The sequence below is a fragment of the Ursus maritimus genome, unplaced genomic scaffold (genome assembly GCF_017311325.1).
Source record: "Ursus maritimus isolate PB19 unplaced genomic scaffold, ASM1731132v1 scaffold_17, whole genome shotgun sequence".
Classification (NCBI taxonomy): domain Eukaryota; kingdom Metazoa; phylum Chordata; class Mammalia; order Carnivora; family Ursidae; genus Ursus; species Ursus maritimus.
This window is the reverse complement of record NW_024424119.1, coordinates 52465580-52477804: the sequence shown is the minus strand read 5'-3', so window position 1 is coordinate 52477804 and position 12225 is coordinate 52465580. Positions and strand designations below refer to the sequence as shown.

The 12225-nt window shown below is 48.8% G+C and overlaps 1 protein-coding gene across 3 annotated transcripts in view; it reads right to left on the bottom strand.

Annotated features, from left to right (window-relative positions):
- The window catches only part of STXBP1 (syntaxin binding protein 1), a 64984-nt gene that overhangs the window by 11625 nt on the left and 41134 nt on the right, over positions 1 to 12225 (bottom strand). For all 3 annotated transcript variants that reach the window (XR_005835251.1, XM_040631928.1, XM_008698734.2), the window contains 9 exons: positions 11674 to 11804; positions 10514 to 10621; positions 8989 to 9049; positions 7574 to 7639; positions 6553 to 6633; positions 4524 to 4662; positions 3738 to 3847; positions 2319 to 2420; positions 421 to 506 (listed from right to left, as the gene is read on the bottom strand). Coding sequence is in view for 2 of the 3 variants with exons in the window: in XM_040631928.1 (XP_040487862.1) it covers positions 421 to 506; positions 2319 to 2420; positions 3738 to 3847; positions 4524 to 4662; positions 6553 to 6633; positions 7574 to 7639; positions 8989 to 9049; positions 10514 to 10621; positions 11674 to 11804 (884 nt within the window). In the remaining variant the exon portion in view is untranslated. The remainder of the gene's footprint in view (positions 1 to 420; positions 507 to 2318; positions 2421 to 3737; positions 3848 to 4523; positions 4663 to 6552; positions 6634 to 7573; positions 7640 to 8988; positions 9050 to 10513; positions 10622 to 11673; positions 11805 to 12225) is intronic.

The following is a 12225-nucleotide window of genomic DNA, read 5'->3' as shown; positions in this document are numbered from 1 at the left end:
GCACCTAGGAACACTGGTGTAGTGTAATGTTGAAAAAAGGTAGTCAGGGAAGGTGGAGATTAGGGGCAAGCCATATACTGTCCCCATACACTGGGGACAGATAATTGCAGGCAGAGGGGAAAGCAAGTGCAAAGGTCCTGAGGCAGAAGTAAGCCTGTCATGTGCAGAGACGGAAGGTAGGGTGGCAGAAGTGGAGAGAACAAAGGGAGGAGTAAGGAATGAGTCAGAGTGGAGTGGGAAGCCAGAGTGTGAAGGGCCTCGCAGGCCGCACCACGGACTGGGCCTGCACTCTGGCTGTGATGAAAAGCAGTGGGACGGTTCCTGTGGATACTGCCGCTTCATAACAGGACTACCGTGTGGCTGACAACCAACCAGAGATGGTCCCACTTCTCCCCTGGCTGGCTCAGGATTCTCACTCACCTGACCGCGGTGGTACTAAAGGAGGCAGAGGAGCGGGTGGAGATATAAGGGTAGTGCTTGGTATCAAGTTTGTCTTCAATAGTGTCCTGGAAAGAAAAGAGACAGATAGTGGGCTTTTGCCTTTTGTTTGAGAAGGGCCGACAGAACCAAGGCAAGATGATTCAAAGAACAAGTCACTTAGCAAAGTGACATGGCCAAGTCTGTAACAAGCAGAGCTGCCCTGCCCTGCTGCCCACTGCCGGTGCCTGGCCCAGTGTTCCACAGGGACCAGATCCTCTACAATCGGCTGGTGCACTGAGATCGGTTTGTAGGTCTGCTTCTTTAAGAGAAGTTAAAAAAAAAAAAACCCCAAAAAACTGCAATGGGGCGCCTGGCTGGCTCAGTTGGAAGAGCACGTGACTCTTGATCTTGGGGTCCTGAGTCCAAGCCCATGTTGGGTTACTAAAAAAAATAAACTTATACAAAACAAAACAAAACTGTATTAATTTTTCTTACTTCCCTTCTAATTTGTTTTTTTTTTCTTGTATATTCTATGTGAGTTCTTTGTGAGGTTATAAATGTTGCATTCTGTCCAATAAATTCCTGATACTTGCCATCAGTCTTGTAGAAGCTAGGCACAGGCAGGGTCTCTCATGCAAGACAAGACCTTACACTTCAGTTTTCCAAGGGTCTAATTATCCAGTGGGTGGATTCCAGCTATGCACCTCCTGCTGTCTAGAAATCTCCACCCCTCCTAACAGCTACCATGTGAAGCCTACACACGTCTCTTCACGGGGCTGGGGACAGGGGCAGGAAAAGAGTGAGGAGAACAAAGGAGCAAATGAAACAGAGAGGTGGACTTTGATTACATTACAAAGAAATGTAATTGGTTTCTAGATGTTCATGTTCACCCATCCTTTTGGTTTGTGGGTTTTAAATATAGGAAGTTGACTCACTATATATATTTAAAATATACTTATTTTAACATATAAGTCAGCAGGAACACAGACTGCTTGAATTGACAAAGGAATTCTGGGAAAGTCCCTTCATTGTCAGGACCCCAGTCTTGTCCACCTATGGGAGCAGGAGCTGGACAGGGTAGCTCCAAGACCCACCCCAAAGATCTAGTGGGGCAGGATTCTAAGCAGGGTTCCTTCGAGCTACAAGCAGAGAGCAGAGGGACACCTCACATTCACAAATACGAAACACCTACTATGTCCAAGGCACAGTGCCAGACGACACATGAGCTGAGGGCGGAGGCCAAGGTATAAACAGCTGACTCCAAGCACTGAACAGATACCTATATGTAAACAGCGTCCCTGACACACACTACAGGAGTCCAGGGCAGCCTCTGCGGTGCTGGGAGGTCGGACGGGGGAAGTGTATGGGAATGGTCAGACCTGAAGGGGACTTTGAAGGAAGGCAGGGCTCAGAAGTGGAAAGGGAAAGCACCACAGGCAAAGCATGGATGTGAACAGAAGAGCAGAGGCAGAAACATGCCTGGCAGGGTCCCTGACTGGCGGGGAATCTTAGGGAGGGACTGGTTCGGGTCGCATCCCGAAGGGCCCTCCACACCCCCACCCCCACAGTGGCACTGGTTACTCATCTGACCTGTAGATGCCGGGATGTGTTTGCTTCTTTGGATACAGCACCATCGAGGGGCTCTACTCTGGGGCTACGTCATATGGATCATGGGGTCTGCATCTGGTGGCCTCTGGGGATGGCTCTTTCTACACCCTCAGGACAAGGCTATGGGGCCTAAAAGAGCCCAGAGACTGGATACAAATCCTCCGGGACAGAGAACCCCAGGCCATCACCACCACCCCACAGCAGGTGAAGCTGGAGGCCTCTGGGCCTGTAAGTGAAGAGCCCCAGGCCCTGGCTGTCCCCACACACCCTCACAGCCCTCCCTCGCTGACCTCCATGATGTCTTTAATGATCGGGGTCCACCTCGAGAGCTGGTAGGTCTGCTCGCTGATGCGCTCCTTCCGCTCGGGCTTGCTCCTGCGGCGCAGCGTGGACTGAGTGCAAACACACGCGAGATTAGATGGAGTCAGGGGTCATCTGGGCCCTGTGACTTTGCTGGCCCTTGGAAATCGCTCCCGAGGACTCCCTTCAGAGAGTCAGCACTGGCAGAGTACGAAGTGGGAGGGGTTTTCCTGGAAAAGTTCAGCATGTGCCCCTTGGGCTTTTGCCCAAGAAACTAGAGCAAACGTGGTTCTTTAAAGCCACGAAAAATGGCAAATGTGGGTCAAACATATAAGCGCCATTCAAAAAAATCCTGGTAGTGGGGCACCTGGATGGCTGTCAGTCATTCAAGTTTCTGACTCGATTTTGGCTCAGGTCATGATCTCGGGGCCATAAGATGGAGCCCTGTTTTAGGCTCTGCACTCAGCACAGAGTCTACTTGAGATTCCCTCTCCCTCCCCCTGCCCCTCCCCCCACTGGCACATGCATTCTCTCTCTCTCTCTCCATCTCTCTAAAATAAATAAATAAAATCTTTAAAAAAAAATCCTGGTAGTTAAAATAAGTTTGCTTTCAGTTATAGGAGAAAAGACTGCTTTGGGTAGTACTTGGCCTTTGATCTTGCTTCGAGAGTCCGGGGTGCATGAGTAAACCATCTCCGTTTCCATTTGGGTGCCTCTTGTGAACAATGGTCTAACAACACCAAACTATCTCCAGCTCTGGGTCTCTGGTCTGGGCTCAGGGACACAGTTTTTGACTCTAAGACTCCAAAAGAAGCACATTTGCAACTCCAGCTTCAGAGCACCGTTGTGTGAACAACTCGGCGTAGGAAGAAGGTATACAGGGAGGTTCCCGGCAGAGAGCGCTGAACAGTGCTCGGGCCTCTTCCTCGAGCTCTGGAGCCACCTGACGCCCAGCCTCTTCTAGAGCGTGCCATGTGGTCGGGCTTCCTGGACACCCTGCCCTGGCCTGGCTCTGAACCATCACCAGTGAAGAACCAAGTGGAGAACCTGCTTGATGCTAAGCACTGTGCTCTCGCCCTCACAGAAGATGCTGGACCTGGGTGTGCAAAGGCAGAGTCGGACTGACCTCAAGACGCAGATGAAGCTCGCGTGACTCCTGTTTGGGGCTGGTTCAGACACAGCTCAGCTTTAATGACCCTGTGCAACTTCTTGACGTGCACACCTTGGTTCTGGGAGTTACACTTGTATTTTATTACATCTCTATACCTTTATTCCTCTGATTATAGTTTTCTCTTTCTCAATGTTGAGTGTATGTGTCACAAGGCACGTTAAGTAAGTAGGGGAGAAACGATAAGACATGCCAGCTTCCCTTTGCCTCTCCCTCCCCCTACGCAAGGCAGGCCCCTTACGTCAGTGACGATGGGCACCCCCAGGTGCGCCATGTTGGTGATGATCTCGCTGTCCTCTGGGGGGATCTGGGCATGCTGGATCAGTTTGTTCAGGTTCTCCTCAGTGATGCCTGCGAAAACAAGACCCCCGGTCACCACACCCAACCACCGTGCATCATACACTCAGAGGCAGAGCCAATCACCGGAAGGGGGACAGTGCCCCTTCTTCTCCTCAGGGTTAGTAGAAATGAATCTTCACATTAACTCCATGTAAGATGAGGACAAAATCAGCATTTTGATTCTACTCTGGCCACTCTGTCCCAGGCTATGACCATCAGCAACTGCCCCATTATGGTCTATATTTCCATCCGTCTCCCGCTTCCCAGCCATGCCTGCCCACCCCCACCCACCTCAAAGTCAAGAGTCTCAGTGTCCATCTTCTGCACAATGGACACTTATGGGCAACTATGGTGTGCGTGAAAATCAGTTATTTAAAGGCAGAGATTACAAATGTGATGCAAGGATCTGGCAGACACGCTCTCACAAATTGGCTTTGCAGTCAGTGGCCTCTCCCTGCTCCCACCCATCCTCTTCCATAGATGCCACACCTTTATCACCTCTAGAATTTATTGCCTCTAGTTGCAACTGATTTGCCTACATTTCCCCAAATGTAAAGAGCCCCTGGGATCTCTGTATTAAATATCCCTTTCCATGTCTCCTAAACTACTTTTCTGCTTTGTCTTCTCTCTCCTACCCGCCTCATTTGCCCAAGGGCCTATCCCCTCTTCTCTATCCCACCATTCCTACCATTCTTCAAAAAGATGTAGAGAAGGATGATGCGGATTTTGTCGTAAGTGCTGACATTTGCATCCAGCAGAATGGGGACGATGGCTCTCATGGGGTCCTTGATCTTCTCCCCTTCAGCATCTGTGCCCATGGCCAGGTCCTGCAGAAAACACACCATGTTGGCCCCATTCCTGGTGATAGTCTGGATGGATGGGAACTATGAGACAACTGATGGCCCATAAATGGGATTTGTTGCTTGGCTGGGGAAGGTCCTATGCAGGGGCTTCTGCTCTCGCAACGCCCCGTAATCAGCACTGCTGTCATGAGCACTGTTTTCTATGGCGTCAGTGAGAAGTGACGACAGCCCCAGGGTTCATTTTGCAAAAACAGAAACCACCATGATTTCTTAGCCATCTTGTTTGAAGGTAGGCAGCTCCCTCCGGGTGAGTGCCAGTGCACCTGCAGGGACTCCTCAGGTCAAGCCTCCGTCCTGGCGGGGCCCCTAGAGGTACAAAGCCCTGCTGAGGGATGGGGGCTGAAAGGGTTGCACCTCCCACACATGAAAAGCCCTGGCATTTTAAGGGGCCGCTGCCTGGCTAGACTCTCCCCATGTGCTCCCCGTTGGCACTGAAGGACACGCTTTTTGAGTTTTAGCTACTTCAGGTTTTCAACCTGTTTTTAATCTTCCAACTACTTTTAGGGCAAGGAGAAAAACAAGGGCTCCCGAAACTGCAAATCCAACCCAGGGAGATGAAGGAGGAGAGAGGGGCTGGCAAAAGGAGGATGAGAGAGAGCACAGTGAGAGCCCCCGCTTCATGACTCAGGCAAGAGTCAGATCCACTGTTGAGAGGCCAGAGAAAGCGGCACATCGGCCTCAGCAAACCAAGAACCGTTCACCAGTGGCTGCAACTCTCCCTGGAGCCCGGACAGGGCTGGCCTGAAGGTTCCCTCCTCAAATACCCCACCAGTCCATAACCATCAGTCTCGAGTTCATGGTCTGTCCAGGTCAAGGAAGGTGGGCATCCGCAGACCCCTTTACCTCTCAGAGCTACCACCAGCCTCAACAGACCTGAGTTGAATACTCTCTAAAGGTCCAATTAAACGTAACAAGTTCAACAAATACCATGGAGCACTTCTGAAAAGATGTACGCTTCCAAGGATTCATCCCGCCTGCATTTCTACTGATGGAGGGATGCCCTATTTTCCGGACAGTCCAGTTCTGTTGAAGAGGACGTCCTGTGCTTGCCGAGATCGCCATTGAAACTGATGGACTTTCGCAGAGGCCACTTCCCCTTGGAAGAACGTCAATGAATCAGGACAGGTCTGACAAACCCAAGCTGGCTTGTCACATCGTGCCAGAAGATGTAACTCTTAGCTTCACACTGAGAACCTGAGCTGTTCTTTCTCACTGAGGCTTCACACTTACTTAATGCCCTCCCTTGCCGTAGAAGCTGACCCTAGCTGAGAAACGTTCTCACACTAGAATGGACGGCCAGGATTAGTGACTCCACACAACGCTCCTGGAAAATGTGGCAGCATTGTTATTTCCCTTTGCAGATGAGGAAAATAAGGCAGAAATGGCACATCAAACAGATCGGTGACAGAACTCAAATCCCAAACTGCTGACTTTCAGTCCTAATCGTGATCAGGGAGGCTGTGGGCGAGTTTCTGACACGCTACTGCACTAGCTTTTCTCAGCCTCTAGGTCTCCAAAGCTGGTGTGGCCACGGCAGGGGAAAAACACACTCAGAAGATAAAATTCAGCCAGCCTTGTCAGTGTAGGGCTCAGAGATGCATAGATCTCTCTTCAGACATTCCAGGGAGCCAGTAGAACGTCAGACATGCAAAATCCAAAAGACACAGCATTCCAGACCAATCTAGTCCCTACCATTGAGAGTGGAAGTACACTGACTGGCTCCAGAGTTGAGACAACGTGATCTAGCAGACTTCCCCATCTCTATATTCTATGATTCTGCGGGATGTTCAAGGTCAGAAGTTATAATTCAGCTCGGTCAATGGGCACAGCAAAAAGAGAAGGAAAAGGTCCTACCTGCTCCACTCGGCAGAGTTTATCCACGGTGCCTTGGTAATGCTTCATGCAGTCCTCGGCCAGGTGCAGGTGAGTTGAATACTAGGAAAAAGCAGAGTCTGTGATCAAGAAATCACTCAGTGGGGCGCCTGGGTGGCACAGCGGTTAAGCGTCTGCCTTCGGCTCAGGGCGTGAGCCCGGTGTTATGGGATCGAGCCCCACATCAGGCTCCTCCGCTATGAGCCTGCTTCTTCCTCTCCCACTCCCCCTGCTTGTGTTCCCTCTCTCGCTGGCTGTCTCTATCTCTGTCAAATAAGCAAATAAAATCTTAAAAAAAAAAAAAAAAAGAAATCACTCAGTGACTCGCGCAACATCTACTGAGCTCCTACTACATAGGAACACTATGCAATGCACCAAGGAGACTCCGGCCTCATAAAGGAGATAAAACATGCATTCCAGCAGGAACACAAACATCATGACAGAAAATTCTATGTCAAGAGAGGGACAAACCACATTCTAAAGGAGGCAAGTGGAGGAGTTATCCTTTATGGGGGTAGGATGGTATGAGGGTTCTACAATGTGTCCACGAATTCTTTGACACCCCTCCTTCTAGGAGGTGGAGCTTAATTCCCCCCTCCTTGGGCGTCGGCTGGATTCAGTGATTCACTTCTAACAGAGAGTGTAGGATGGGATGTCGGACACTCCAGGTCAGGACGGAAAAAGCCCTGTGACTTCCTCCTGGCTCTCTCCCTCGGGTCACTCACTCTGGGGGATGCCAGCTGCCATGTCATAAGCGCACTGAAGCAGCCCAGGGGAGAGCCCCTGAGGTGAGGAACTGAAGGATAAAGAGAGAAAACGATGAAGAGGAGAAAAGAAAGTCATAGGAAATAAGCTATCCAGCCTTTCAGCTTTTCCTAATAAAACTGGAAGTTAATTAAAAATCTGTGGATTTCAATGTATCAGTTAGTACAGCAGGGTTCTGAGAGGTTTTACTACAACTGTTTATACTGAATATTCAAATCCGTCACTGGGATCGTCGTACCTTGCTGAGCTCTTTCTGGTACTGGGGCATCTTCTTCAGCATCTGGGACAGGTCCCGCATGGTGGTCTACAAGGGGAAGGAAAACAGGGTCTCACTGCAATGGCCCTGACCTAAGAGGCTGTGCAAGTGTGGTGGGCGCCAGGCAGGACAGCAGCCAGCACCAGACTTCCCAAATGCACGCTCAGAAACTCTCGAGATGAATCTGTTAAATCCAAGATCACCGTGGGTTTAGATTTCCAGGCCTCTGGTTCGAAAAATTATTGATCCAAATACCACAACTATCTTATAGGTGGGCAACTGAACTCCGAAGTGTAGCAATTATGTTTTACTTATTGGACTAGAAAGTTACTGAGAGCATAATTCTTGCCAGGAAAGAGCAATTTTTCTTTTTCGCGCTGCTCTTCAGCACACTCAGCTCAAGCAGTCTTGAAACTGAATTCACATTTCATCCCAGCAGAAAGGCTGTAGGCTCTACGGTTGTGTAGACAGGTAGAAAGAAGGAAGACCGTGGGAAATGGCTGGGATGTGCATCCTGTCAGGTGAAAGGGGTCTGTTTACTTGCTAACTGTGTGACCCACCTAATTCTACTCTTAGCCAACAAAAATGTATTGAGTTACTACTATATGCCAGGTTAGGTGCTGGAGACACAGGAGTAAAACGAACAAAAAAGAGACCTTCTTGCCTTTGTGGAGCTACCATCTAGCAGACGAGCCACTCCGACTGAGAGGGTTAGTGTTCTCCAGAAAATCCCGAGTGTGGGTGCGGAGGCGCAGAGAGGCACCTCACCAGTCTAGGGAGGAGTAGGGACGGTTTCCCGGAGAAAATGATGCCTGAGCCAAAGGACCAGGACTTCACAAGGCAAGGCCCAGGAACTGAGGCATGGCTGGAGCAAGGCGGTGGGTGCAAGAGGGTGGGGGGCAGACCTGAGAGTCTGGGGAGCCTGGTGGCCCAGTGCTGTAAGGTGTGTCCCTGGGTAAGACTTGACTCTACTGGAACAGAGTCACCAAATGGTTTTAAGCAAGGGACTGACACAATCAGAGCTGTATTTGCTTTGACCACGATGGGTAAAGCATGTCTGATCAACAGTGAGGATGAGGAGAGGACCAGGCAAGTTATGAGTTCTAATTCCACCACAAGCTAAAAAAGGTTCCATGGTTCTTAAGGCTTAAACTGAATTATGATCTAAAACAGTATATATTAATTCTCAGAGTAATAAAATGAAGATCTCTATAGACATCAAAAGATGTCTTGATCTCAATCTTGAATGCAAAAGTAAGACAAAAGGATATTAGATGAAGAGGGGACGATGATCTCCTAACTCACTAGTCCTGTGCCAAGGAGGTGCCCTGCCGGCGGCCCCCAGAAGGAAGACAGGGATTAGCCTAAAGGACACGGGCGCTCTAGCATGCATTTACCTTCTCTCCAGTATTCATTCTCTTGCTGGAAGAAAAATCTTTCAGAGAACGGGTGACCTCCCTAGAAGACAGAAGGAGGCAGCTAAGTTTCACAGCAACACATTGGGCCTCCACGTGGCTGCTACGGAAGTGGTGCTAGATTCTTCCTTTAGGAATACGTGGCAACTTTCCTGCCAGTAAGGTATGCATTTAAAGTGGTTTTTGAGGGAGAGAGAGGGGACATCATTTTCCTTACTAATATTCTAAACCAGGGTCTCTGGGGGGGGGGGGTACGGGATGATTCGAGAGAACAAATTGTTAGTACATCTATTTATGTTTATTTTACTCCATCCTTCTTAAATTTATGTTTTTGTATATACTATAAAACATACGTACTACAATCAATTACATAGTTAATTCATAAATAAACTTGCATATTGGAAAGTGAAGCAACATTTTCCTAAGGTTGAATGATCCAAAAAGTTTGGGGACCACTTTTCTGAACAACTGAACTATCCCAGACTGTGTTCTTTTCCCACTCTTCGTTGTGAATTTACTGAGGACATCACCAACTCAACATAGCAGAGAGAATGTCTTTCTGCAAAAGCAGAATTATTATCTATAGCTTAAACGTCTTACAAAAACATTCAGGTGTTAGGGGCACCTGAGTGGCTCAGATGGTTAAGCATCTGACTTTGGCTCAGGTCATGGTCTTGGGGTCCTGGGGTGGAGCCCCGTGCTGGTCTGGCAGGGCTCCCTGCTCAGCACAGAGTCTGCTTCTCCCTTGGCCTCTGCCCCCCCCCACCACTGTGCTCTGTCTCTCTCTCTCAAACAAAATCTACAAAAAAAAAATTTAGGTGTCAGGAACATTTTGAAACATTTTCAGAGCAAGGTACGGGTTCCGTATATACACGTCAGCTCTTGCTTGGAAATTTTAGGAATAACAATAGCGGAAGAAGATCACACAGCGGCTATACAAAAGAAAATCATGTAAAAGAAAATCAAACTGATACAGTGGAATCTGGATCTTTCAATGGAAGGACCTTCCTTCCTTCCTTCCCTCCCTCCCTCCTTCTCTTCATTCATTCATTCATTCATTCATTTATTCATTCATTCATTTATAAGTCGGCTCTATGTCCAACGTGGGCTTGAACTCACGACCCTTAGATCAAGAGTCGCATGTTCTACTGACTGAGCCAGCCAGACGCCCCAGGCATTGGCTTTAAACAATTAGTGTTTACAAAGCATTTCCTGAGAGTTATGGATATATTCTAAAACTACGAAGAGCCACCTAAACACAGAATAGATTTTCTCATTTGGTGAAACTGGCGTAGCTCAAGCTGAGATTAGAAGGGATTCATCATCGCTGGTTAGCATGTTGGTGAATTCATCCACTGAGCGGCTCCGGGCAAGTTGCCCAGTGTGTGCACATTAGCAACTGCCACCTGGAGAAAGGTCTCGCCCTGTACTCTGGGGTGAGCCCTGGAGCTGGGGTGGCAGGGCTGGCTGGGGTCCCTGGGGAGGGGCGGAGGCAAGGGGCTCTTACTGGGACACTTCTGCGATGTGCTTATGGCGCAATGCTATCCACAGGTCATCATCCTCGTCCAGGAGCACTTCCTTCACCCGTGCCTCTCCGATGCCACTCGTCTCGTACCTAGAGAGGAGACGTCCCCATGAAATTCATCCAACCCCCTCCGATTTACAACAGACAAGAGCTTACAGTCCTCAGCAGACAGACGTTCTCATGGATGATCCCACCACAGGCCTGCGACCATCTGATGGGGCACTGTCCCTAGCAGGTGTGCTGGATCAGCACCTGACACGGCAGCAGTTTCTCGGGCAGGGAGAGAGCCAGAGTCAGTGGACTTGAAGCTCTGTTTTAAAATCTGCGGGGTCACCTGGTATGTGCTCAAGCCAGGATACAGGTGGGTTCGGAGATACTTGTAAGGGAAAAGCAAAGATCACGCTTGCTCCTTCCTGGGAAGGACCGATCTCACCCTCAAATGTGTGGTACCTAAATTTTCAGTTTTAAAATCAGGTGCCTGCGACAGGTCCTCAGCATATTTTTACATGTGAAATCACGAACATCTAAGGGAAAGCAAGAATTACAGGTACCAAGAGGGAGAAAAACTGACATTCAGTCATATGTTTAGAAGCTTCATTTTGAAACCACTATCTTTATGATTAATGTTATAAAATAAATGACATGAGAACAATACAGTCTGTTTCCAAAAAAAGAAAAATTAGTTTTTAGAAACTGAGTTTTGGGTAATTGTTACCAAGAAAAATGTTGTTTATAATGAAAACAGCTCCTTTTTGCAAATAAAGTTCAGTAAGAAACTTCTGTTGATATATTTTATCATCATATTTCATGACCTATAATTAAGAAGTTTTACCTCTGAATAAGATACGCACGCACGTGCACGCGTAGACACACACACCCAACATATGAACCCCTCAAGCAGGCTCTGAGCTGAGGTGACATGAGCCGTGAACTAAAGATCTAAAGTTCTTGTTCTCCCCCAAAGGGGCACGAGCTCCCAGCTGCTAATGCCAAGTGGATTTGGGGACTCACAGAAAAGCGTGCAGGCTCATTAGCAAGACTACTTCAACGCACCGCTTTCCCTAGGATGAAAGATGTCCTTTCTCTTAGATTAGAGGCGCATTCCGTTTGTCTGCAAAGCCGCACCGGGTCCACATACTTACTTGTATACATCATTTTCGATGGGCAGCAGGTCATAACTCATAGCTTGAAAAGTCAGTTCATGAAGCACAGGGGAGCTGGGGTCGAAGCCGCGGTCCAGGATCAGGAGCTGGGAGCGCGCCTTGTCTGGGCCCTGGAAGGACAGACACAGGGAAGGCTTTCACAAGCCACCCATACAACTCCAGTCTCTCCCACTGGCGCAGCTGCCCCTCCTGTAAAAGCAGCCCCGGGAAGTGACGTCGGAGATAAAACCTACTAAAATAGCACTGACCAGTCCATTTGCTGCTTGACAGGAATACCAGTAAACACCGTGCAAAATCCAATGCGTCTATTTCCTAACAAGGGTCCTTTAAAGTAGATCCAAAACTGTGACTGGCGTCCAAAGTGAGCTTATGAAGGAGCACCGCCTGGGTTTGCTTATAAATAGCGTGACCCACTATCTAGTCTGCCTGGGACCGAGGGGGTTCCCAGGACCCGGGACTTTCAGTTTGAAAATTATGATAGTGATAGAATAGTTCTGTCCTGATTGTAGTGGGGGCTATATGAATCTCCAC